The sequence below is a fragment of the Hetaerina americana genome, unplaced genomic scaffold, assembly GCF_022747635.1.
Source record: "Hetaerina americana unplaced genomic scaffold, ioHetAmer1.1.p SCAF_7, whole genome shotgun sequence".
NCBI classification, from domain to species: Eukaryota; Metazoa; Arthropoda; class Insecta; order Odonata; family Calopterygidae; genus Hetaerina; species Hetaerina americana.
In genome coordinates, this window is record NW_027287316.1 from 2,449,094 (window position 1) to 2,474,724 (window position 25,631).

The 25,631-nt window shown below is 43.4% G+C and overlaps 1 protein-coding gene across 4 annotated transcripts in view; it reads left to right on the forward strand.

The window, feature by feature from the left end:
* The window catches only part of LOC139696920 (SET and MYND domain-containing protein 4-like), a 99,804-nt gene that overhangs the window by 58,846 nt on the left and 15,327 nt on the right, over positions 1 to 25,631 (forward strand). For 2 of the 4 annotated variants that reach the window (XM_071595805.1, XM_071595806.1), the window contains exons 2-6: positions 6,625 to 7,014; positions 10,693 to 11,019; positions 16,919 to 17,138; positions 19,499 to 19,774; positions 24,762 to 24,961. In XM_071595805.1, the coding sequence (XP_071451906.1) occupies positions 6,625 to 7,014; positions 10,693 to 11,019; positions 16,919 to 17,138; positions 19,499 to 19,774; positions 24,762 to 24,961 (1,413 nt within the window). Of the gene's footprint in view, positions 1 to 6,624; positions 7,015 to 10,101; positions 10,437 to 10,692; positions 11,020 to 16,918; positions 17,139 to 19,498; positions 19,775 to 24,761; positions 24,962 to 25,631 lie in introns of those variants that run through there. The other 2 variants (XM_071595809.1, XM_071595808.1) reach the window with 2 other exon arrangements.

Sequence of the window (25,631 nt, forward strand, 5' to 3'; positions counted from 1 at the left end):
GCCCGTCCGACACCCGAGACGCCCACTTCCTGTGCATTCTAATTTGAAAATGTTTGGAGGCAATGGCGTCTTTCCCATTCACTGCAGTATTTGGCGCGGCCGCAATCTCAGATCCAATTCCATTGACCGATGACCAACATTCCAAGTTAAAGTTCATTCACGGATCCATTCCTGCATTCGGAGCGGGAAATATGACGAGCACGCAGTATGACCGCATGGAAGTCCACATCCCTTTCCTCTCCCCCCCGTGCGTCTCTTAAACCTCCCCCTGGCTCAGTGCCCTAATAACCCGCGAATCCGTCCAATTTCCGTTGCCACGTACTTCGCCAAGGGCACCAGCGGAGGGAGCCAATCGCACGAGCCCCAAAGACCCACTCACCTGCGCGCGCCTCCCTTCCTGGCGAGCGCGTTTAAATCGACGTTCAACACCCCCCTCCCCCCCCAATCCGCCTCCCGTCGCGAGGCGGATGATCAAGACTCAGTAGCGAGGGGGACTCGGTCCACGCAATTTCCTCTTTACACTGCTAACGCGTCTGCATTTATGGCCATTTTTTGCTGTACCATGGGCTTCTCTTACACATGATGTCCGCCTTCTTACGAATGATGCCCACCTCCATAGTAAAGTGGCAAAAGGAATGGAGTCACCAGCAATAGAATTGTTCACTTTAACTTCTCTTGATTAATTAAAGGTAGCCGTGGATCGAGATGGTGCGGGGGCTAACGTACTGGCTTCCCACCCTGAGGGCGCGGGTTCAAATCCTGGCGGTGTTGAATATTGTTCAGTGGTATCTCGATCCCTACTTGAGGTGCTTTGTGGAGGGCACTCTGAGTGAGTACGCCGTCCGTCGGATGGGACGTTAAGCTGCGGACCCCTTGGCGCCTTTCGTAAAGAGTAGGCTAATGCCGACGCCGGGTTTCTCTCCACCCTTCATCCTTTCCTGTCCATCCCCTATGGCCCAAATGACCTCAGCAGTTGGTCGCCTCCCCTCAAAACTACTACTACTTAAAGGTAGCCCACGGATCTGAAGCGTAAAGCGGCCAGAAAACGCGTAATGGAGCACAGAATTCCGGGAAATGGGCGGCATGAAGTCACTCCGACCTAACTGCTTCAGAACGCTTCTAAGATTCTGCCTCTCGCTCTGGTCAAATATTGGAGATCAAATTTGCAAATCTTAAAGATTGAAATCACGTTTCTTTGTTCGAGTGTACCCCATCGCAGACTCTCATGTAATTGCTTTTTGCTCGTTCATGCCTATTTTTTTAACTTACGTATGTCTTGTCTTTGCTTTAATATGTATTAACGCGCTTCATCGCCCGTCGACAGTCCCCAGTTGCCACCACCTTATATGCACTTATCATGTGGAATTGGCGGAGAAATAAAAACATTTGAGTACTTAATGAGTAATGAAATGGCACACCTCTGGCCTCTGACCTCAAGCAAAATATTAATTTACAAAAAGTAATTCAAGACTTGGTCATAACTTCTTACAAATTCAAAGCGAATAATAATAATTGCATAACTTCAATATCGGCTAATATTAATTTCTTCGCAGTTACAAGGACATGATGACTGAGGGGATGAAATATCACATCGAAGGTTACATTTTTAAATAAGTGCATCCTCATTTTGTTAAATATACAATGAGACATTATTACGCAAACATGTGTAAAATATGATATATTTAACTTGAATTGAGACGATACATTGAATAAAAGATTCAAGATGGGCGCATGACTGCGTTAGCGGGACCCAATTGGATGCCGATCAATTTCCAAAACCGGCAAATGTTTGCATCCCACGAACGAAGTTCACACACAATCCGCGATGAAAGTGAAAGCCAGTCCAATATCCTTAAAACAAATCTAGCAATAGAATTATTGCGTTATTATTAATAAATTAAATTTAAGATAAATTAATTATAAACGATATTACATAAATAATCATCAGAAATAATTTACGATGGAGCTAAATTAGTTACAAAATCGGGATGATAGAAAATCGCTTGTACGTATCTCGATTTGAGTGGAATTTAATTTTAAGTTTAAACATACTGTTTCACACGGAGACTGATATTTCTATTCAAAGTTATTCTTATGACTGATGACAGGACGAGGAATAAATTCCAAGGTATCATTGTTTGAAATTCAACGAGAAGAGCGCATCAACTTGTGCTGCCACCCAGCACTCTCAACGGGCAGCGCAGGAACCTCGCGCTATTGTCACACTCCCCGGTGCCCAACTTAGGGGAATCCAAATTGTTTCACCTGACCACCATAAACCTGGAGAAATTCAAGAGCAGGGAGTGGCTTCTTAGCGGTGCTAGAAAGCAGAAAGTGCCCAATAAGTGCGAAACCTTACGTGAGCGAACGTGGCCTCAGTCGAATGCGCATGCGTGCTTCTGCAAAGTGTGAGCACCAAATGGAATTTGACGGAGTGGGCGGGGCAGTGCCGTACGTATGAGGGAACGCGCTCTGCGAAAGCCGGCACGGAATCTTGGGTGAGCAAACGGCGAAAGAACTTCTAGATTTCTGTTTTAAACGGTTTGACAAATAAAGACAAGCATTTCGCCAACAAATCGAGTTCAGATGCATGCGGGCGCGTCATGTCTCATTGCTCATTGTTTGCACCCGCCCTTTAACCGTCCTTCGTCGACCTTCAGCCGACGACCCAATCGTGTAGGAACCCCCTGAACCGCCCTGGTGTTCACTGCATGTCTGAGGTCGCCAGGATATTCCAGCAATGTATGGCCTATTTAGATCTGCATAGAAGTGTGGGTCAAATATTACGTCTCTAAAGTATTCCTCGCCAAATTATATAGCATAAAATGTAGCGAGGGTGAGCGCCAGAATAACACACAATGGTTCACTTAACATAGAGCAAATAGCATCGGAAGGAAAATTTATAAGGAATTCCATATCAATAAGAAAACAAGCAACCGTAATGCCCAGGAAACATTATGCGTATTGGTAGTTGATTGCCGAAGTTGAGTTAAAAAACAGAGTCCCAGAATATCAAAGCGCAAGGGCATACACATATATTTATTGGAAGAGAAAGCTAGTTATATCGTCGATGATGATATTCTCCCAAAAATCATTTCCGTTTAGAGAAACGACAGAGCAAAGGTATTTTTGAAGAAGGATGAGTGACGGAGACATTTGACCAGGAAAACTGCCATCAATGCCCTCTCCAGCATGTCAACAGGCGATCTTTCATCAGCTAAAGTGATTAGATTCATGATGGATCGGTAATCACTTGCATCATAATACCTCCTTCCTTCGTCCTTGGGCCTGAGGTCATTTTCCTTGTCTTTGCTGGTTATGAAAATGTAGAAACAGATAGTAGATATTATTTTGATAAACAAATTCATTATTCCATGATTTAGGTTTTATTTCAACTAGTTATCCATTCAAAAGCAAATAAATTATTAGTGGTCATATTTTACTTTATACTGCTCAATAATATTAAAACTGGAAACATATAATTACATGAGTACAATAAAAATTATACCATTTCATAGGGTGTATACATTCTGGTGATAGAGTGAATTGGGAAAAACTAATGAGTACTCTGCAGAAAATAGGAATAGATTGGAGGGAAAGGAGGCTAATCCGCAACCTGTATATGTCTCAGACTGCTCAGGTACGAGTGGGGAACGAGGAGTCAGGTTGGGCAGTGTTAGGAAGAGGTGTAAGGCAGGGTTGCCCGTTATCACCGTTGCTGTTCAACCTGTATGCAGAGGAAATGATTAAAGAGGCATGGGGAGAACTGGAGGTAGGAATGAAAGTGGGCGGAAAATTCGTAAAATCAGTTAGGTTCGCTGATGACCAAGCTTTGGTTTGTCAGTGGGGCTGCAAGCATTGCTGAGTGAATTGGAAATTCAGTGCGACAGGTATGGGACGAGAATCAATATTAATAAAACAAAGGTCATGCGATTTTCTAGAAAAAAAAGGCTAAGCTTTACATTGAAATAGGAGGGCAAAAACTAGAGCAGGTAGAACAGTTTACGTATCTCGGCAGTGTTTTGGACCAACACGGTCAAAGTAGTAAGGACGTAAGGAGAAGAATTGCGCTAGGCAAAGAGGCTTTCACAAGGAGGAGGGAGTTGATGACAGGGACGTTGAGTGAGGATGTTAAGAAAAGACTCGTAAAAACTTTGATATGGAGCGTAGGTGTGTGCGGCGCGAAAACGTGGTAATTGAAGCAGGAGGAGAGACGTAGATTGGAGGCTTTTGAGATGTCGGTGTGGAGGAGAATGGAGAAGGTGAAATGGACAGAGAAGAAAACATATGAGGAAGTATTTGGTATGGTGGGCGAAGAGAGGGGTTTGTTGGGAGCAATCCTATGGAGGCAGGAAAAGTGGATGAGGGGGTTATTGACCGGCAGTGGGATTTTGAAGACTGTAATAGAGGGGAGAATGTTGGGCAAAAGAGGAAAGGGAAGGAACAGGATAGGGATGTTGGACGGGATGAAGGGAGGAAGAAAGTACTCAGAGATGAAGAGGGACCTGATATAGAGTAGGATGATAGATTTTGTGTTTTGTTAGGAGTAATAAAATATTTGTTTGGTAGCTGTGCCCATCCAAAAAACTACCTTAACCGGTACATTACCAACCTACCTATGAATCATAAACACAGTAATCAACCGGAAGATCGGTTTGGTAGGTGATGGTAGAGTTCACTCAGTACTAAGCCCTATACGGCGTGTGAAAATTCACACATCAGGGTGGGGGGGCCAGTTCCTTTCCCTGCGTCGGTTATGGTTTCCCAGGAACACCTGGTACCCGAAAAATCACATAGCTCTGGTGGAGCTGCAGGTGCCCAGAGTGCCTTGCCCGGGAATCGAAACCGGGACCCTCTGGTCAGCAGTCCAAAGCTCTACCCACTGGACAACCGCAACCCTTATATATAAATATATATATACAGGGTTCGTCCGGAAAATAAGTGTACTGAACTCAGGAAAAAAAAATTATTACACTTTTACATATCTTAAGCTAATATCCCTCAAAATAGGACCCTTGTGAGTCGATACACTTGTTCCAGCGGTGTTCCCATTCCTGAAACGCTCCCGCGAAGGCATCATCGGGAACCTCTCGAAGACTCGTCGTCGACCTCTTCTCTGCCCTCCACGAACATCTTGTGCCACCGAAAGATCATGTTTCTGGACATGGCTGACTCCCCGTAAGCCTGGTTAATCATACCGACAGTTTCGGTAGACGATTTCCCAAGCTTTACCGCAAATTTGATGGAATAACGCTGCTCCAAAAACTTCGGCATCGCGTTCCGTGACGTGGGTCGAGCGTGGAGGTTCGCGTTAACAGAGCTCCTCACTATACCACAGCTCAGAGCCGACTGCCTTTTTCAGCGTCGCTTGCCAACATACCCCCCCCAATCGCAGCCCGTCAGAGCGGTGCAGGAGTCAGTACACTTATTTTCCGGACGAACCCTGTATATATATATATATATATATATATATATATATATATATATATATATATATATATATATATATATATATATATGTTGTTTAAAGTTTAAAACTTTTCCCCACGCACTGTTGCGATAGTGATAAGCTTTAAACTTAAACTCTGCGTGGCGATAAGTTTTAAACTTATAACAGTGGGTTGCGAGAACTGTTAAACATAAAACATTTCATGGCGATAAGTTTTAAACCCAAAACATTGCATGGCGATAAGTTTTAAACTTATAACAGTGCGTGGCGATAAGTTTTAAACTTAAAACAGTGCATGGCGATAGGCTTTAAACTTATAACAGTGGGTTGCGAGAACTGTTAAACATTAAAACATTGCATGGCGATAAGTTTTAAACTTAAAACAGTGCGTAGTGATAAGTTTTAAACTTAAACTCTGCGTGGCGATAAGTTTGAAACTTGAAAAAGTGCGTGGCGATAAGTTTTTAATTTAAAGCAGTGGGTTGCGAGTACTGTTTAACATAAAACCTAGGGTGGTGATCAGTTTTAAAATTAAAACAGTGCGTATTGATAAGCTTGAAACTGAAAACATTTCGTTGCGATAAGTTTTAAACCCAAAACAGTGCATGGCGATTAGCTTTAAACTTAAACTCTGCGTGGCGATTAGTTTTAAACTTAAAACAGTGCGTGGCGATAAGTTTTAAAGTTAAACAGTGCGTAGTGATAAGTTTTAAACTTATAACAGTGCAAGGCGATAAGTTTTAAATTTAAAACAATTGGTGGCGATAAGTTTTAAACTTAAAACAATGCGTGGTCATAAATTTTCGGAAAAAGGGGAATTTTCTCCCGAACGCCTACTGAATGCGATACACCGAAATGGAATGCGTAGACTCGATAAAACACTTGGTCGTTACCTCACTCACGACCTCTCATGGGTGAAACACATACGAGGAATGCGTGGAAAACTGTCAATAAATTAGGATATATTAGAAGAGTACAGGCTAAATATGATGAAAAGCTCAAAGAGAAATGTTCTCTTTCTCTCGTTGGACCTTATTAAGAATATGCTTCCAGTATATTATGGCATCCTCACGAAGTTGAATTGATTGTCGAATCGGATCGCGTGCAGGATAAATGAGCTAGGTCCGTAAAACGTTGTCAAGTCAAACTGAGTAATCCGTTGTGCGGTGTTGCAGGGTGGGAGGAGGAGATGGGGGGGCGGCCGGTGGACCACGACCCGGGCTACACGGCCCTCTGCAGCCGCCTCACCCTCTACTCGGAGAAGGAGGGCTTCTTCCGTGAGCTGGCCGCGGGGGCGATGAGCGAGGTGGCCGAGAGGACGGCCGTCGCGGCCGCGCTGGGTGTGGGCCAGGGCTTCTCCGGCCTCCACAGCGACGTGCAGCGGGTGCGGTATGTGGCCGCACTTCGCGGCGTCGCCAGCCTCGAGCCGCCCGCTCTCTACCGATGCAAGTCGGGCAAAGAGGCGCGCGCGCGGCGGGAGGAGGGAAACGCGGCGCTCAAGTGCGGGGAGCCGAAGAGGGCGCTGCTGCTGTACAGCGCCAGCGTCATGAGGGCGCCAGGACTGGGTGAGCAGACCTGGTGGCAAAGCGACAGGGCTTGCATTAAGATGTTACACCATGTTACAAGATGTAAGACCAATAAGATGTTACGGATACTGGATGCTGTATACTAAACACAATTCTTTGGGGTCACAATAAAACACACCTCTGTGCGCGCAAAATCAGGACGCTTGCACAAATGTCTCCCTCATTGATATCAGATAATTAAAGCAGAACGCAATACAGGACACGTGAGAGGCCCAAGGCATTGCCCATAAATTTTATAACGCGATTGCATTTATTATAGTTATGACATGCTCCCTACCATTTAGGTAGGTTGGTTTAAACCTGATCATCTATTGATTCCTTATTTTCCTCCAATAGTAAACAACCTGGCTTACCACACGACTTTAAACTGTTCTTTGATGCCGAATAATGCCCGTCTCCATTCTGACCAATATGCCTGTCTGACTGCCCGCTTCCTCGCATGCTCAATGCTCATTTATGGTCTTCAGCACGCTCTCGCCCTTCAAAATGCCCTGAATCCACTTTTAAAGCATCCAATGCAGGAAACTCTACTCTCTCAAACCCTCCTTCATTCCTTGGATGGTTCCTTTCCATCCATTCAACCTTTTCCAACGTTTCCCACCGCCAAGCATCACAACCCTCCACACTCCACCTGTAATCATGTTCATTGACGCTGTTTCCGCGCCGTAGAATGCCACGCTCAGTACCAAAGGTCTTTTCTTACCGTTCTTCCATAATTTCCCTGTCACCACTTCCCTCCTCGTTGTTCAAGGCCCATCGCAATCGCTCTTTTTATGTCCCTACTACCTTGAACATTTTGGTTCAAAAAACTTAAAAGATATGTAAACTGCACGGCCTGTTCTGGTTTATAGTTTTTCCTTAATATTTTACTAAGATCTCCTTTTTTTAAGAAACCGCTTGTTATTTTTATTTGGAGTCCCATCTCAAACACGTCAACCTAAAGCTCGATCACTTGAAAATCTAAATAATTTCATGAATTCTCCACAAAATTCCATTCCTATATCGAGTTATTCCAAGTCCTCTACAACCCTCTCTTCCGCGCTTGCGTTGGAAAGTCAGGGTGGATATCTCACGTCAATAATAAGTATTACTACTGTTCCAATCGCCGCCCATTTTCCCTCAGCATTCGCCATTCACACCATATCATTCTGAGACATGCAAAGGTCGCGGATGAGTCTCCTATCTCTCCAATCTACTCCTATTTACTACAATGCATTCATTTATGTTTCCCAATTGGCTCTATCAAACACCTTTTCGAAATATACGAGACAGACAAATACATCCTAACTGCATTCTATGCTCTTCTCTATCGGTGACCTCATTACTGTAATGGAATCATACGTACCTCTCCCCTTCCTAACCCCAAACTGATCATCCCCTAAGTAGCCATTTGCCTTGCTCTCCATCCTTTGGTTGATGATCCTGAGAACCGCTTTAGCCGCATGGGATATCAAACTTATTTTTTTGTAGTCCTCTCATGATGTACCCTTAACCCTTTTCCGAATAAGAACCACAATTGATCATAATAAGTCTTCCGGCCAGATTCCTTCCTCGTAGATGCTACGAATCAACCCATATAGACTCCTCCTCCCACATTTTCCTCAACCTATAAGTTCCGCCGGGATGTTTTCTATCCCCACTGCCTCTTTTGATTTCATTTCAATTAATTCTTTTTCTATTTCACGGTCGAGTAAACCTGGACCAAAGCTATCTTGATCCACGTCACATTCTCCTTCTAATCTAAACGTACTGAACTAATTTCTTTACCATACAGTTTAACCGGGGTTACCTAAAAAGATCGGGAAAATTTTTGTAAGAAATATTTATTTCAGATATTGCTAAGATGCCTCAAAATTCTTCACAGTACATCATCCCTTGAGCGTCGACAACTTTTGCCCTTGCGACTTCTCCGGCCACTCGAAGGCTCCCTGGTATTACGGAAAGGGTACGCGTGCAAGATCCTTGACGGCGCTTAGGGTGGTATCCTTTGAGGAAGGATTTCACGATTGGGAATAGGAAATAGCAGGTACCATATCGGGACTGTAAGGGGGTTGGGAAATCGTCGCGATAACTTTGGGGGAGGTCTTCAAAAGCAGACACTTGACTCTGCTCTTGGTGGTCCGTCAAGACCTTCGTGACAATTTTAGCGCTGATCTTTCACATCGCCAGATTTGCTTTGAAAATGGTGCGATGGAGTGCACCGTCATCGAGTCATTTCTAATACGATCTGCACTTAACCGACGGCCAGAACTCAGCACTTCACACACAAGCCTGGTAAAAATTGTTACCGATACTTTCTACACAAACCTTGTATATTCCACCCATCTCTTTTGGATTTTTTCTGGTTCAGCAAATATTGTTCCTGAAATATCTCTAATTATTAATTTAGATTTTCTCTTCTTCCTTCCCGATAGAGTTTTAACCTTCATGTGCAGCGCACCAATTTCACCTTTCCTTCGCATACTTTCCATATCCTCGCACTGAGTCTTCAATGGAAGAATGTAAACACAGAGTTACCCTAACTCACGATCTCTCCTGGGTGAAACACGTATGGGGAATATGAGGGCAAGCTGGCAGAAAATTAGGATTTATTAGAAGAGTTCTTGGTAAATGTGATGAAAAGGCCAAAGAGAAATGTTATCTGTCGTTGGTTAGGCCTCATTTAGAATATGCTACAAGTATATGGGATCCTCACGAAGCTGGATTAATTGCCGAATTGCCTATTGCGTGCAACATGGAGGAGCTAGATTTGTAAAACGTTGTCATGATAAACTTAGTAGCGAATCCAAAATATAAAAGCAGCTAGGCTTGGAATCACTCTATGAAGCGAAGGTTAGATTACAAATTGAAGCTCTTGCATATGAATTGGAGGGGCGTCTTTTTAACAGTAATGTTGAAAATGTATGATTACTCCCAGCATATTACGAGGATCGTTTTCTTTTTGATAATTAATCCTTATGAAAATTTCTGTCCGATGCTATTTGATTCTTGTTAAATGGACTATTGCTAGCTCTGAACCTCACTTCATTTAAAGCTACATCAATTGGCAAAGAAGAATTTAGAGACACACTATTTGACCTACCCGCTGACCTACATTTTAACCTAAAAACTCCTGCAGTGCTCGAATATCCTACCCGCTACACACCTGGCGGCCTCAGACGTGTAGTGAACACCAGAACGGTTCAGGGGGTTCCTACACGATTGGATCGTCGGTTGAAGGTCGACGAAGGACGCCCCGATATCCCTGCAGAGAGCACGCAACCTATGACTGATGCCTTCCACTCGGCTCCGAACCAGAGGTCCACCATCAATCAGTCCTCAAGGGGACAAGGCTGCAGATCGAGAGCACCACATCAACCCCCTCGGCACCGCCCACGCTAATATGTCCAACATGAACAATTGTTAGTATCCAATAAATAAAATACATAAATTACCTTCGACGATAAATTTTATAAATTTATATCAAGCTACTTCTAAATTATTAAGTGTCTTGGTTGGAAAACTTTCACCAATATACATGTAAAACACCTCGGATGAATCGGAAGGGAGTAAGGCCACACATTCGTGACCCCACACCTTCCCTGCCCTGTTCTAACCCCGTGGAATGAAGTGGCGAGTCGCCTCTGATTCGCACGTTTTCCGTCCTTCATCGACCAGGAGAGGACATGGATGTGGACGAAGGCCTGACCCTATCGTACGCGCTGGCCAACCGCTCTGCCGTGCTCCTGCAGCTCGGCCAGCCGGCCCTGGCATCCAGGGACGCGACGCTGGCCCTGTCGAACGGATACCCCGAGTCCAAGTGCCACGTCCTGCTGGAGAGGATCGGGAAGTGCGAGGAGGCGAGGGGCTCGTGGCCGGAAGCGCTGGCGGCGTACGAGGGGGCACTGGGGAAGGGCGTGACGGGGGAGGCCCGCTCCAGGCTCCAACAGGCCATCCAGCGGTGCAGGGCGGGCGGCGGGAAGAAGAAGGCCAAGGCGGTCAAAGGTGAGGAGGAGGGCGAGCGCGCTAACACGGCGCCTCTCCATAGGCGTACGTCTCGCAAAGGAGGAGGGTGACCTTTCTCCCCTCCTCGTCGGCCCTTCAGCTCGAAGATTGGTCGAAGGCAGTCCGCCATTATTCCCATCCACTGGTTCTCTTCTGCCCCGATAACTCCCCTGTCCTGCATCACCCTCCATCAGGACGATGTGGTCGTCCATTAATCTTCCTTGCGGAACACTTATTTCCCTTCCTACGCTTGTATGGTTGTCAAAAATTTGAAATCTCAGAATGTGTCCGGATCATCTCCTTCTCCTTTTACTGTAAGATAGACTTTCCCTCTTCTATTCTCTCGTCTCTGTACGCCTTCATTTATTACTTAATCTGTCCATGGAGCATTCGCCGTTCGCCCCCTGCACCAAATTTCGAAGGCGTCTATTCTCCTCCGACCTGCTTGTCTTTTGGCTCAAATCTCTGATGCATTCAATGCCATACTTCTTTCTCGCTGGCGTTTTAAGATACTGCTTTCTTGTTTGTAAGCGTTTCCTCTCCAAACAGTCGCCTTTACATTCCGCTCTTTAATGATAAAATTAACTGTCAACAGCATGATAAATAGAGATCAGGATTGATTAAATAAATGATTTCTAAAATATTACGCAAAGATTGGTTTAGGTACGTAACAATCGCCGAGAGAAAGCACTCTCCAGTCGTGAGCCTCTCCTTACGGCGCCGCTGGATGCCTCTCGTGTTGCCGGCAGCAACGCAACCCCTCAGCCTCGCTCGCGAGTCGTAGTTTCTCCGGGTTGGCAGGTTAACATCTCACGGACCGGTTCCTGACTCGGCGGGGGAGTCCAATGTGGGCAATAGTGATGGACTCCCTCCGTTTAGGGGATTCGATTAATATTGATTGGAAGGAATTAATGGGCCCACACAACAAGCGGTCAAGTCTGAAGGAGCTGGGGGCTCATTCTCGCACCCCACCAGAATTCAACCACCTTCGTCTGACTCCCTTCCCAAAAATCTTAACATTTAAAACAAAGTGGGTTTGAATATAGTAGGCGTATCCAAAAAATGTGAACAATTGAGCATCATTTGAACATTTCTGAAGACGACTATTTTCATTTTAATAGAAAAATGCGAAAATGAAATAATATATACAAACACAATTTTTCGCCTCTATTCACCTCGCCATTTTCTGCTAATGTCAGCAGTCGCGTACGAGACTGTATTCTGCTTTTCATATTACTATTTAGGGGAGTTACGCGCTGAAATGCCCTAGAGAAATGACCCCTCTTTTGTTTTCGGAGTCGCGGTAGGGTGCGCGCAGTCGTCTCTAATATGCAAATAGAGGGAAGTGATTGGAGGAAAATCCCAATCGGGAAATTCGTTTTTCACTCTTTTGAAAATTTCATTAGATTCATTAATATTCTCACTTTCTGCAAATATCAATTACGCATGGTCCATTATTATATTGCAAGTTTTTTAAATATCTATTGACGTGCCGTCACGAGGATATAGTATTACACATTCTACAAAGCGTACAACTTTGGCTTTTTAGTTGGTCGGCTGTGATTGGAGGCTTTCCGAATGCATCTCCAGTTGCTCACTAAATTTCGTAATTCATCACTAAATAATTGATGACCTCCCGAATCCGAAGTCCGTCTGTCTATCAACTCACAGCTCTCTCAGTCGTCCCACGCACTGCTTGGTATGAGCCTGGTAGGACAAATTAAGGTATGGAACTGATTGAAAATGCCTTAATTTAAATCCTAATAACAACGAGAGTTTTAACCAGTTGATAACGTACTTTATCCCGCAATATTTTGAAATGTTGTAAAAAATATAATTTTTTACAACTCAAATGAACGTGCGAAATATCAGCATCCATACGCAACATTTAAAATGGCATTTGTATCGTTGGCACGCTCTGGTTCTGCGTTACATGTATGTAGTTTATGTGCTCCCAGCCAGGGTTTCCAGATTACCTACATTTTGTAACCTTCGAGAACGGGAAATCATATCTCTCGAGAATTCCCGAAATAATATTTCTTATTCAATTTTCGTTTATCATCAGTTAGAATGAATGTGGAATGTTGCAAATGGTTATAAACAGAAAAGCCTCAGAGAAGGTGGGGTGACCGGGTTCCAAGTCCCGGCGCAATCTTTCAGAGGTTTCTAGACAAACCTTGGCAACCTTGCGACTAGGCAAACGCAAAAGTTGAGCTGATAATATTCCGATAATGGATGTCGGCCGGAATTTCATGACTAGTTCATTTATTGCCCTGAGAGCTAAACAGGGGACACTATAGTATTATTTTAGCTTGGTTTCTCAAAGTGTAAGTAATGCAATTAATACAAACACTATTTAACCAATCCCTGTAGTATACAGTGAATTTTTACATGTATCACGCAATGTATTAATATTCTCAGATAATTTTAATATTTTATTTGTTAACTTAAGCATTACTGGAAATCACATGCAAATATTGTTCGTTTGAAAATTAAAAAAATACTTCACATATTTTTTACTTGTCAGTTTTAAAAGGAAACTTTGAGAAACATAGGGTATTGATTGCCCGATCAGAAAATCGTGATCCTTCCTTTGTAATTAATAAACTTAATCTGAAAGAAATTCTCCCTTTTTCCGTAGACGTCGGTCGAATCGTATACCACTGCGTCTGGAAGCATCTTCAAGTCGGGAGTGAGAGGTTGCATTGCTTCATTCGTATACGCTCATTTCCTTCCTCAGAGAAGCAAATATTTCGTTTACGTGCATAGGGCTAGTCTTTGATGCCCACATTGATATTGCTGAGGTCAATTCACACTTCAGATTAGATTCTGATTAAATGTCAGAACTCTCCCTGAGGAAATCATTTATTTCTTTTCTTGGAATTCCTGCTGTAAGTCGTCCTTCGAAAGGACTTTCCATTGATGTCTTCGCCAACCGTGGAATTTTATTCTTACTTGAAAGAGCAAATAATCTATTTTCTTCCATCTCCCATAGGCAACTAACGATTCTCAGGTACTTTGTGAGAGACACAGGATCTCTATTTATACGTCCAACCAATTAAAATTTTATTTCCTTCGAAAGCATTTGGCCCATTGAGGAATTTTGTTTTCCTAAACTACTGAACAAGAACTCAAACATTCCCTCATTTGTGAGAATATTAGCTTCTCGATTGATTAAGGTTTCAACTGCTATTTAAAGGTTGTATAAAATTCAACTCAATATTGCATAATGCTCTTCTTTCCATAAGGGATCGAGTTTCAGCTCTCATCAAACAGTCTTAATCGGATTTATGACCTTTAAAAAATCGCGTTTCCTTCAGTTCCCCCTTTCCACTCCTGGTTATTTCCTGCTGCAAATTTCCCGAATTACCAACCAACTCTACTCAAGATTTGGGAACGGGAAAGCGAAAAAAACCCCCGAGAACAGCGGGAAGGGATTCCCGCCCGGAAACCTCACTCCCCGCACGAAATGGCTCATTGAAAGCCTTGTTGCGGGCGCACATATACCGTCCCGGTGGGCGAAACCCACCTTAACCGGTCGATTCACAAAAAGATAAAACCGGGCCGTTACAGCATGCGGATCGCGGCTTGACGGCACCACCGTGCACGTCACGAATTCACGATGTCACGTTCCATGGAGCAACGATACGAAATGCGCGATAAAAATAAATAAGGATGGTAAAAGATTTGGTATTTTCCCGGCGTATCAGCTGCGTAAATTCCTCTCGGGTCGCCAACGCATGAGTAGTGAACCTGTACTACTCCTTCGGAACTGGGTTCCACTGGAGCCAGGGAGTGCTTTTGTTGAAGTGATAGTCGAAGGGGTATATGATACTTGTCTCGATGTTCAGCTCTTTATAGATGAGGGTGCTGGGAACGAACCAAGGGGCTCCTGCGATGAGTCTCGTCAGCTTGTTTAGCCATACCTCGATTTTACTAATCGCTCCTTTAGGGGCTGTGGCCCATATGGGGGACGCATAAAGGACTTGGGGGAGTAGTATGGATTGGAGGATAGCAAGGTTGGAGTTTAAGGAGGTTTTGGAGGATCTTGAGAGGAGGGGGTGGAGAGCGAAGGTGGCCGAGCGGAGTTTAGCTAATTTGGTTGCTACGTTGGTTGAGAAGGTTAACTTTTCGTCAAGCGTGACCCAAAGGAAGGTCACAGAGGTTTTTGAGGGATAATACGGAGATTTAGGGTGAGGTAGGTGTGGGTGATCTTTAGAGGGTTGCGTGAGAAGCAGAGTTTTGAGCATTTATCGGGATTGACTTCAAGTTTCCACTCTTCGAGCCCGTCACCTATCAAGTGCAGATGGTCTTGCAGGGCGTCGTCAGTCTTAGAGGTCCACCAGCTTTGTGCAGCAATGGTGGTGTCATCCGCATATAGGAAAATGTGTGTGAAAGGGTGGGAGGGTAGGTCGTCGATGAACATATTGAAAAGTACGGGGCTTAAGACCGCCCCCTGGGGAACCCCTGTCAGCTGTGGTTTAGAGGGGGATCGGTAGGTGTTACGGAGGATAGAAAAGGAACGATTGTTTAGAAAGGATTGTACGATTTTGATTAGATACAGGGGAATATTTTTCTTGGCCAGCTTGAGTAAAAGGCCTTCGTGCCAGACCTTGTCGAAAATTATGTTTACAAAGGCGGATCTCGATGGCCTCCTTAGTGAGTCGGTCCCAGTATCCGTTGGATGGGCAGATAATTTTGGTTCCCTCCCACTTTATGGTCCTTGGTAAAGCTATGGTCCGCCACTGCTGATTTTTCTAGTTGCCCCAGTCTGAGATGCCTCTGATGTTCTTTCAGCCATGTTTCGATCGTGCGGCTCGTCTCACCCACGTAGACTTCACCGCACTCACAGGGGATCTGGTACACTCCTGGGGTCTTCATTCATTTCATTTGACATCGAGACAATCCACCAACCGCCAAATAAGTTAAGGGCACAGCTGGTTAAAGCAAAGGACCCCATTGGGCTGAAGACCCTTTTTCAAATTATGTCTGATTTCCAGCTCTTCCCACTTGTCCATCCTCCTATCTTTGCCCATTCGATGTATCAGTTCCTGGTTGAAGTTTTTCCCATGATTTTCATCCCACAGATACTTGGCAAAGGGAGATTATTGCGCGAGGTCACATTTCCTAAAACAGCATTCATGTTCCTCCACCCGTGTTTTTAGTGATCTCCCCGTTTGGCCTATGTACATAGTACTGCAGTCCATAAATTCCTCCGCCCGTGTTTTTAGTGATCTCCCCGTTTGGCCTATGTATATAGCACTGCAGTCCATAAAAGTTAATTTATAAATGCCACTTTTATTTTGTTTTTCCCCTTTGTCTTTCGCGGTTTTCATGAAAGATTTTAGGTTGCTCGCTTTGTAAAAAGCTATCCGAAATTGTTCCCTATGGAAAAGGTTGGCTATCTTTTGTGAAAAGTACCAAAGTACGAGTAGTACCAAAATAAAGAACAGCGGAAAAATACATTTTGTTCCTCATTTACTTCCCATAGTTGTTTTATTTTGTCATTTTTTCTGTGAACATCTATGAGAAGTCAAGCAACTAGCAAGTACTGGACGAGAACTCAATAACTGATGAATAAAAACCTGTTTAACACTCTAACATAAAAATGAAATTTGTTAAAAATGTCAAACTCTTGGTTCTTCGTTGGCTTCAACTGCCCGTTATTTTCAATCTTCATGCTATGAAGCATTAAATTGACGCATTTAAAGAGACCATTCTTTCCCTCCCATCAGAGCACTCAAATTAACATCATATTTGTTCCGACTTCGGGGTTTCACTCATGACTACGAATTTGACCCTCGACTGAAGTAGCTATGGTAACGCTACTTCATTCGTAAAAAGTCGTGGTAAAGGGCTCTTGGGAGGTCAGCTAAAAAACAAATGTAAATTCGTCCAGTTTTCACGGAGTTGCCGCCGGTGACGGGGGGGGTCAGCGACCAGCTGCCCTACGCCGCCAAGTCCGTGGGTGTGGCGGAGGCCATCGGGGACGGCGCCGGCAGGTTTGCGGTGGCCGTGTCGGACGTCTCGGCCGGAGACACCTTGGTGGCGGAGCCCGCCTTCGCCTCCGTCCTGCTGCCGGAGAAGGCCGGCACGCACTGCCACCACTGCTTCGCCAGGTGATGGAGCGTGGAGTCGGTTCCAATCCGCCAGGTCAAACGGAACTTAGTAGACTCAATTAAATATCTAGGCGTCTCCCTCACTCACGATCTCTCCTGGGTGAAACACATACGGGGAATAGTACGTGGGCAAGCTAACAAAAAATTCGGGCTTATTAGAAGAGTGCTTGGTAAATTTGATGAAAAGGTCAAAGAGAAATGAAAAGTTCCACTAGTTATGCCTCACTTACAGTATGCTGCAAGTATATGGGATCCTCACGAAGTTGAATCAATTGCCGAATTGGATCGCATGCAGCGTAGAGGAGATAGATCTGCAAAACGTTGTTATGATAAACTTAGGAGCGTATTCAAAATATAAGAGCAGCTAGGCTGGAAATCACTCCCGAGCGAAGGTTAAATTACGGGTTAACTCTTTTCATAATTTAGAAGGACGTCTCTTTAGCAGTAAAGTGAACAATGTACTATTACCTCCATCGTACAACGATAGGAGGGGTCATGTCAATAAAATGAGAAAGATTAAATGTAAAACAGATAGATTTTAGGAGTCATTTTTTACACGAACCATAAGGGATCATAAAAACATTGTTCGACCAAAGTAGGGTCAAGCTCGGTTAAAATTATTCTGGTTTGTGTTCACCCACTGCCACACACCCTGGCGGTGGTTTGCAGGGTATGAGGGTAGGCTGAAAAGTAATGCACAAATGCTTGTAGAGCGCGAACAAAAAAATAGCAAGATCGGGCAAAAAGTACATTAAAGTTCAATTCTTAAGTTTCAAAATCATATATTTATTTTTCAGCATAGTCACTATTAAGGCTAACACATTTCTCCCAAATTGTGTCACAAGTTTTTTCATTCCGTCACTGAAAAACTCTTCCGACTGTTCTCGAATCCAAGACTTGAAAGCTGCCTTCCCCTCATCTTCCGAGGTGTAATGATTACCCTTGAAAAGTCCCTTGAGTTGAGGGAAAAAATAAAAATTGTAAGGCGCAAAATCGGGGCAATAAGGAGGGTGTGGAATCGGTTCAAATTTCAGGTTTCGCAGAGCCTCTCCAGTTGCGCGCGAGATAATGTGTGGACGAGCGTTGTTGCAAGATTATTGGCACCAGGCAGCCGGCACATGACCAACTCGCCTAGTATATTTCAATATGGTTTGCGATATGCTTTTGAGTGATTCGCTGGTCATTTTGAGTCAAATCTTGGACGAGTTTGCGATTTTTCTCGTCTTTAGCAGTGATCGGAAGTCCGCTGCGTGTTTCATCAACATTTATGGCTTTTCCGGACTCGCAACCACGAAATTTTACTACCCATCGATTTACAGTAGACCTATCAAGAGCATCGTCACCATGAACAACCTTTAAACGACGACTAATCTCAGTAGGAGTCACTTGTGGAGCAGTTAAAAATTCGATAACAGTTTGCTGTTTAACGTCGCGTTCAACTCCATACTTCCACTTCTCGAAATGCACTGGATGAATGAAACGACCTCAAACCTGCGCATGCATGGTGAGGCGGAATGTTACTTCCATATGCCACCAGGAGTGCCTCTAAAATTCATTTCGTTTGTGGTCTATAAGCATGTGTGCATTAGTTTTCAGCCTACCCACGTGTATAAAAATAAATAAATAAATAGACCGACCCTTCCCCCGCCCCCATCGTGGTCACCCTCTCTCCACTCACATCCCTGTTTCCTCCACCATTCCCCTTCCCGTCATCCCCCGACCGATCCCAACCATTGACGATATTTATATGAGGGTGCTTACTTTTTTGTAAACAGTCCAGATGACGCTACAGTATACAGAAACTAGTTGACACAACAAATTCTTACCCGTGGAAACGCGAAGTCTTTGATTCTTCATACGTGCAATAACACCGTTCTGTTAGTCTATGGAATGAAAACTTTTCAAATGTCATGAATATTTTAATAACATTGACCGTTTTTATCACGCAGATCGCACGTTCCGGTATCTTGAATGGGTTTCATCTGCAGCACTTCGCCCATGAGTCTAATGATAAAGCCGCACATACCATATTACATTCTTCACAAAATCTCCGAAGTTTATAAGTGTATCCTAAGATGAGATTTATTCAAGTTCACCCCGAAAGCGTTGAATTCACCTTTGGGCCGACCGTGGAATCAATAATGAGGTATCCTTTTCAAAAAATCACCCTCAATGATAATAATTTGCCCCATTATAATGTTCGTGCCCCCAACTATATAAAACGAGATTAGGCATATGACCAATAACAATTTGCATTCCGTTCGGCAGAGCAGACCGCCGCAAATGACTTTTGCGTGAAGCAATAGCGGGTACGTATCTGAGTATTCCACGTGACCACTCCCTCTCTTACTCGTGCGTAGGCTTTACGCGCCCCTGGCGTGCCCCCGGTGCAGCGGGGTGGCCTTCTGCAGCTCCGAGTGCCTGTCCGCGGCGGAGGGCAGCTACCACCCGCGCGAGTGCACCTTGGGCAGCACCTTCATCGCCTCCGGCATGTCCCTCCTGTCGCGGCTGGCCTTGCGCATGCTCACCAGGGCACCGCTCGACGCACAGATGGACGCCCTCGACGACTTCGAGGCCGAGCCGCACACGGACAAGCTATGGACCAAGGTGGTGGAGGGACACGCCATCGCCGACTGGTTAGACCGACCCCCCCACCCTTACTGGTTTCTCTTCCAGGTGCCTCCACCATTGCTGAAATCACTGCAGCGACATTGGACAACCTTTGCCACCATCAGTGCTGGTTGCCGGTTAAGGCCGAGTCTCTCAAGTTTTCACACAAATCCCATCAAACGACCACTCACTTGTGAAATCGTTTTTGAACCGTGCCAGAAGCTGTGCTAGAAAGAGCTCAGTACAGACTTCAGGCCAGTCGGAATTCATCCACTATTGATCTACAATGGTACCCTGCCAGCCACCACTAGGGTGTGTGGCAAGGAGTCATTTCACGGCAGGAATGTAATATCTAGAATAAAGCTTTCCTCAAAAGTTAGTAACCATCCCATGGACTACAACCTTAATGGGGTGGAAGGTATCTTGCATTCCGATGACCCCTAGAGCTGTGCTGGCTCGCATGGAGAATAAAAAGCGAGAGATGCAAAGAAGAAGAAGCATAAATATTTTAAGGTTTCCATGTAGGCTTCCGCGGAGATTATTGATGTAGGAAGTGGTTCTTTCGGGTTTTCTTCCGCGTGTATCCATTTTTCGGACGATATTTCGCCAACGTTCCAGTTGGCTTCCTCAGGTCCACTGAAGTGCCGATGCAGTTTTTTTAAAGGTTTTATTTCCGTCTTGCAAAGTACAGATAAAGAGAGTATAAACAATATATAAACATAACAATAACAACAACAACACGGAACCTTCGGTAGCTCAGTTGGTAGAGCGGTGGACTGTAGAAGGAAAGTAATCAGCCGATGCAGGTTTTGGTCCAATATATATACCCTCCGTTTGGCGCCTATTTTTTGGAGGTGTGCTCTGATTCGTTGAAATCCTTGAGGACACGTTTCCACGCGCTGGCGAGGGGGTAGCCGTCCTCGCGGTTAAAATTTCTGGGCGTTTTTGCAATTTCAATTGCCTCTCTGATAATCCTTGGGTAGTAGCGGCCTTCTTTATTCAATAAAGTGGCGTTGTCAAACTCAATATTATGTGTCGGTCCACTCCAATGATGTTCAGCCACCGCTGACTGCTGGACCTGTCTATTTTTTACGGCCCTTCTGTGTTCTTGGACTCGGCATTTCAGCGCTCTTGATGTTTGGCCGATGTAGGAGTTGCCGCAGCTGCATTTGATTTGGTAGATTCCTCCAGAGATGTCTTTTGGGAGGCGGTCTTTCGCGTTTACGAGGATATTGGCCATTTTGGCCAATTGGCCAATTGGCCATTTTGGCTCAACAAAAAGCCGGAGTAATTAAAACCTTACTCCACCGAGCATGCTCCCTCTCTGACGCTGCCTCCATTGGAAAAGAAAAACAACATCTGCTGAAAACGTTCCAGATGAATGGCTTCCGGCGTGACAACATTCTGAAGATAATGCACAGGGTGGAAGGAAAGAAGCGGATGGCACTGGAGAGGACCGACGAGACTAGCCCTAAGGAAAAGGCGACGGCACACGCTATCCTGCCGTACGTCGCCGGAACAACGGAAAAAATTGCGAGGGCCCTCCGGAAACACAACGTCTCGGTCAGGTTCAAATGCGTAACCAAAATGGCGAAATTTCGGCGAAATATCGTCCGAAAAATGGATACACGCGGAAAAAAACCCGAAAGAACCACTTCCTACATCAATAATCTCCGCGGAAGCCTACATGGAAAAATTGTGGATGTCTCTACCATTTGTCACTGAATGAAAAAATACTAATGTATCTTTCCACTAAAGTTTTTATTTAATACAACTGCAGGTATTGTAGCATAGTATAGTGTATATGATTGATGCATTAGCGTCATCCTCAGGTCTGGGCTCACGCAGACCTTAGGGTGATGCAGACGAATCGACACTAGTTATAGCAAATAAAAAATTTATTGGAAAGATACATTGGTTTTTTTAGTTCATTGATAATGGATTTCCACAAAGTTAAGCCTAAAAACATCAAATTTACCATTTATATTAATTCCTTTCTCTATATTTTTCATCTTCTCAAAGACATTTTCTAGGAACATGTCGACTAAGTAGGGGAAGAGAGGGCAACCATGTCAGACACCATTCCTAATTTTTACCTATTTTTTGTCCTCATTGATGCTTATTTCAGGGTTTCAAAATCTTTTCAGTACTGGGATCAGCCTTCTATCCCTCCAATCTGCTTGTATCTTCTTCATTTACTGAAAAAGAAGTTTCAATTCTTCCCTATTACTGGCTTTCTTTAAGTCAATGTATGTTTCATGATTTCTTTGATATACTCCAATTCTTGTTTCTAGGGTTTACCTAATTGTAAGAATTAATACTGCAGCCATTATACCTCGACCTTTCAATGTCCAACTGGAGCTGCTCCCTCTAAGCCTATTTTCAGCAATATTTAGCTGAGTGTTTTAGGTGTGAGACAAGGGGGCTATAATTTTGTTATAAGAGCAGTCTTTTATATTTCTATTTCCTCATCATCCTTAAACAACGTCCCTGTCATCAGTCTCCTCCTTGTGAAAGGCTGACTGACAAATTAAAGCTTGGCCATCAGGAAACCTAACTGATTGTAAGAATCATCCACTGGATTTCATTCCCATCTCCAGTTCCTCCTGTGCCTCTTTCACTATTTCCTTCAAATCATCTGTATGTGGAGCAGCACAGGTGATAATGGACCCCCCACTGGTCTTACCCCTCTTCTTTCAACTGCCCATCCGTACTTTCCATCTTCCACTCCCACCTGAGCAGTCTGAGATGCATAAGCTGTTCAGCAATCTCCTATCTTCCCAATCGACTCCTATTTTCTGCAATACATTAATTAATTCTAACAATTCACTCTTTGTACATTCTTCTACCTAACTCTGCATTCACACATACTTCCATTTCCTTCTCTCTATTTTTCTACTAATGTTGTCAGTAACCCATGGTTTCCTCATCCTTTACCTTTTTAATATGTTATAATTATTTTGGGGCTTTCGATCCCTTTTTTGATAAGTTACCATTTTTCCTTGACAGGAATCAGCTCCCATTCCTTGCTCAGGATTATCTCTACATCCCACTGATAGTCCTTCCTTGCCAATCCACTAAACACTTCTCTGTTCCATTACCTAAACTGACTTCCCTGCTTTATAATTTTTAGTCAACCACTACATTTCATTGTTTCTATATTGTGATCCAAGTTTGCATCCGGTCCCTGGAAATGGTACAAATTGATCACACTCCTCCTAAATCTATGCCTAACCATAATACGAGTATAGTCTATTATGCCCCCTAACTAATCAGATACCTTATCCACTTCTTCCTTCTAATCGTTTCTTGCTGGCATGTATACCTGAACAATGAGCAAATTCGCCGGTTCTGCTTTAAATCTCCACTTGTAATATTCTCTCCATTGCTTGTTCTATGCTTAATACACTTCTTCCTAGCTCTTTATTCAATAACATGGCAGCTCCTTGTTGGCTCTCCTGTATATTACTCTATAACTGTCACTCCAGTAATGCTCATTATCCTTCCATCTCATCTTGCAAGGAGAATAAAAAGCCAGAGATGCCAAGAAGAAGCATAGATATTTTAGGTCTATGCAAGGTGAGATGGAAGGATAGTTGGGATTGCTGGAGTGATAGTTATAGAGTATTTTTCCTGTCCTCAATATTGTTCTAACATTCAAATTTCATAGTATAACTGATTTGGTCTTCTTCTTCTGGGTCTTCTGTTCTGCTGCTATCCATTTTGCTTTGCAAGGTTTTCATGAGTTGACAACTGTGAATGCCTTGCCCTCTGCCGGGCACGACACACGGCCTATTGGGCCAAGTCCCGTGGTTGCCTCCCATTCTCTCCATAGTGTAAATCATAGAAATCTTTGGAAAAATAATTGAGGTGGTTTCCTGTTGCCTTCCTCAATAGTGTTTTTAACGTGACACCTTCACTCAATGGCCGCCTCACTGGGGTCGGACGCCATTGCAGCCACCTTACTCATAAATAGATATTGCATGAACTACCTTTCGTCTAGATCCTAACCTTCAACCTAACTGGCATGGGTGACCCTACTAGGAGCAAATATCATTGCTCCCGCATAGACTTAAAATATTTATGTAGGAAGTGGTTCTTTCGGGTTTTCTTCCGCGTGTATCCATTTTTCAGACGATATTTCGCCAACGTTCCAGTTGGCGAAATATCGTCCGAAAAATGGATACACGCGGAAGAAAACCCGAAAGAACCACTTCCTACATCCACAATATTCACTTAGGCACCCACATTATTGTTTTGACACATTTCGAGAAAGAAATGAATTCTATGCTCAAGCTTCAAAATAAACTCTAGAAATCACAGAGATGAAACTAAAACCATGGTGATGGATAAAATAAGCTGTGGTTTCAGTACAGAATTTAACATTGAGGGTACAAAGTTAGAAAAATTAAAGGAGTTTCAATATATGTAAATTCACATAACAAATGAAAACCAAAACCCAACTGATGTTGAAAGTAGAATATCCCTAGCAAAAGAAGCCTTTCCAAAAATTCTAAAATCCCTTTCTAATATCCATGGGGAGTTACTTCCCCATGGATATTAGAAAGGGCTGCGTAAAAACATTACCATGGAGTATTCTAACTAGTGGTTGCAAGACATGGGCCACGGGAAACCATGAAAAATTAAAATACTGTCTGCTGAAATGTGTATTTGGAGGAAAAAAATACAAAACCCAGATGGACCTGAAGAAAATCCAATGAACAGATGTTGATGGAAATAAGAAAAAGCAAAACCCGATTGAAAAGGGGAAAACTGTACTAATATATTCCTATGAAAACATGACACCCTATGAAATGGTATAATTTTTACTGTACTCATATAATTATATGTTTCCAGTTTTGGTATTATTAAGCAGTATAAAGTAAAATATGACCACTAATAATTTATTTGCTTTTGAATGGATAACTAGTTGAAATAAAACCTAAATCATGGAATAATGAATTTGTTTATCAAAATAATATCTACTATCTGTTTCTACATTTTCATAACCAGCAAAGACAAGGAAAATGACCTCAGGCCCAAGGACGAAGGAAGGAGGTATTATGATGCAAGTGATTACCGATCCATCATGAATCTAATCACTTTAGCTGATGAAAGATCACCTGTTGACATGCTGGAGAGGGCATTGATGGCAGTTTTCCTGGTCAAATGTCTCCGTCACTCATCCTTCTTCAAAAATACTGTCAACAAAGGTGAGATGCTCAAAAATGTGATTTCCCATGACCCTAACAATTGCTTCCAATCCAATTCAGGAATAAAATACGCCCCATAAAAGTTTTTAAAAATAAGTTTAACAATATTGTAGCCCCCCAAAATCCTAAAGCATCATATCCTGTTTGAATTTATAATTTCAGCATAGCTCATGCCATTATCATCAATAGATGCAACATATTATTTTTCAGGAAATTAATTAGAGGCAAGAGTAAGCAAGGCAAGTAAATCTTTGCATATTTCACGTGGCTCATATATTGTGCATCCGTGTATTGACCAATTGCTGAGTTTGTATCTACATGTCTCCATCTACATGTATGGTGTTTGTCTGATAAACCTCTAAATCTTTAAGCGTTTATATAAATTTAAAGTTTCTTGTAAAAGTTGATGAACACTCTCCCTCAAATATTACTACATACATTTACATGAACTAAGGCTCAAAAATTGGATGCCATGCTCAAAACTTAGTGGGCTATGTGGAAAGATTCATTAGTATACTTTAGGAGATAAAAAATAGCGTGGGAAGATAAGTAAGCATCCTACATAAGTATTTAAATAAATAAATGGGAACATAAGGCGCATAAAGTTTAGGGACCACCAAGGGTGAAATGTTTCCATTTGTAATACTCTAAATCATTTATATCTTGCCAC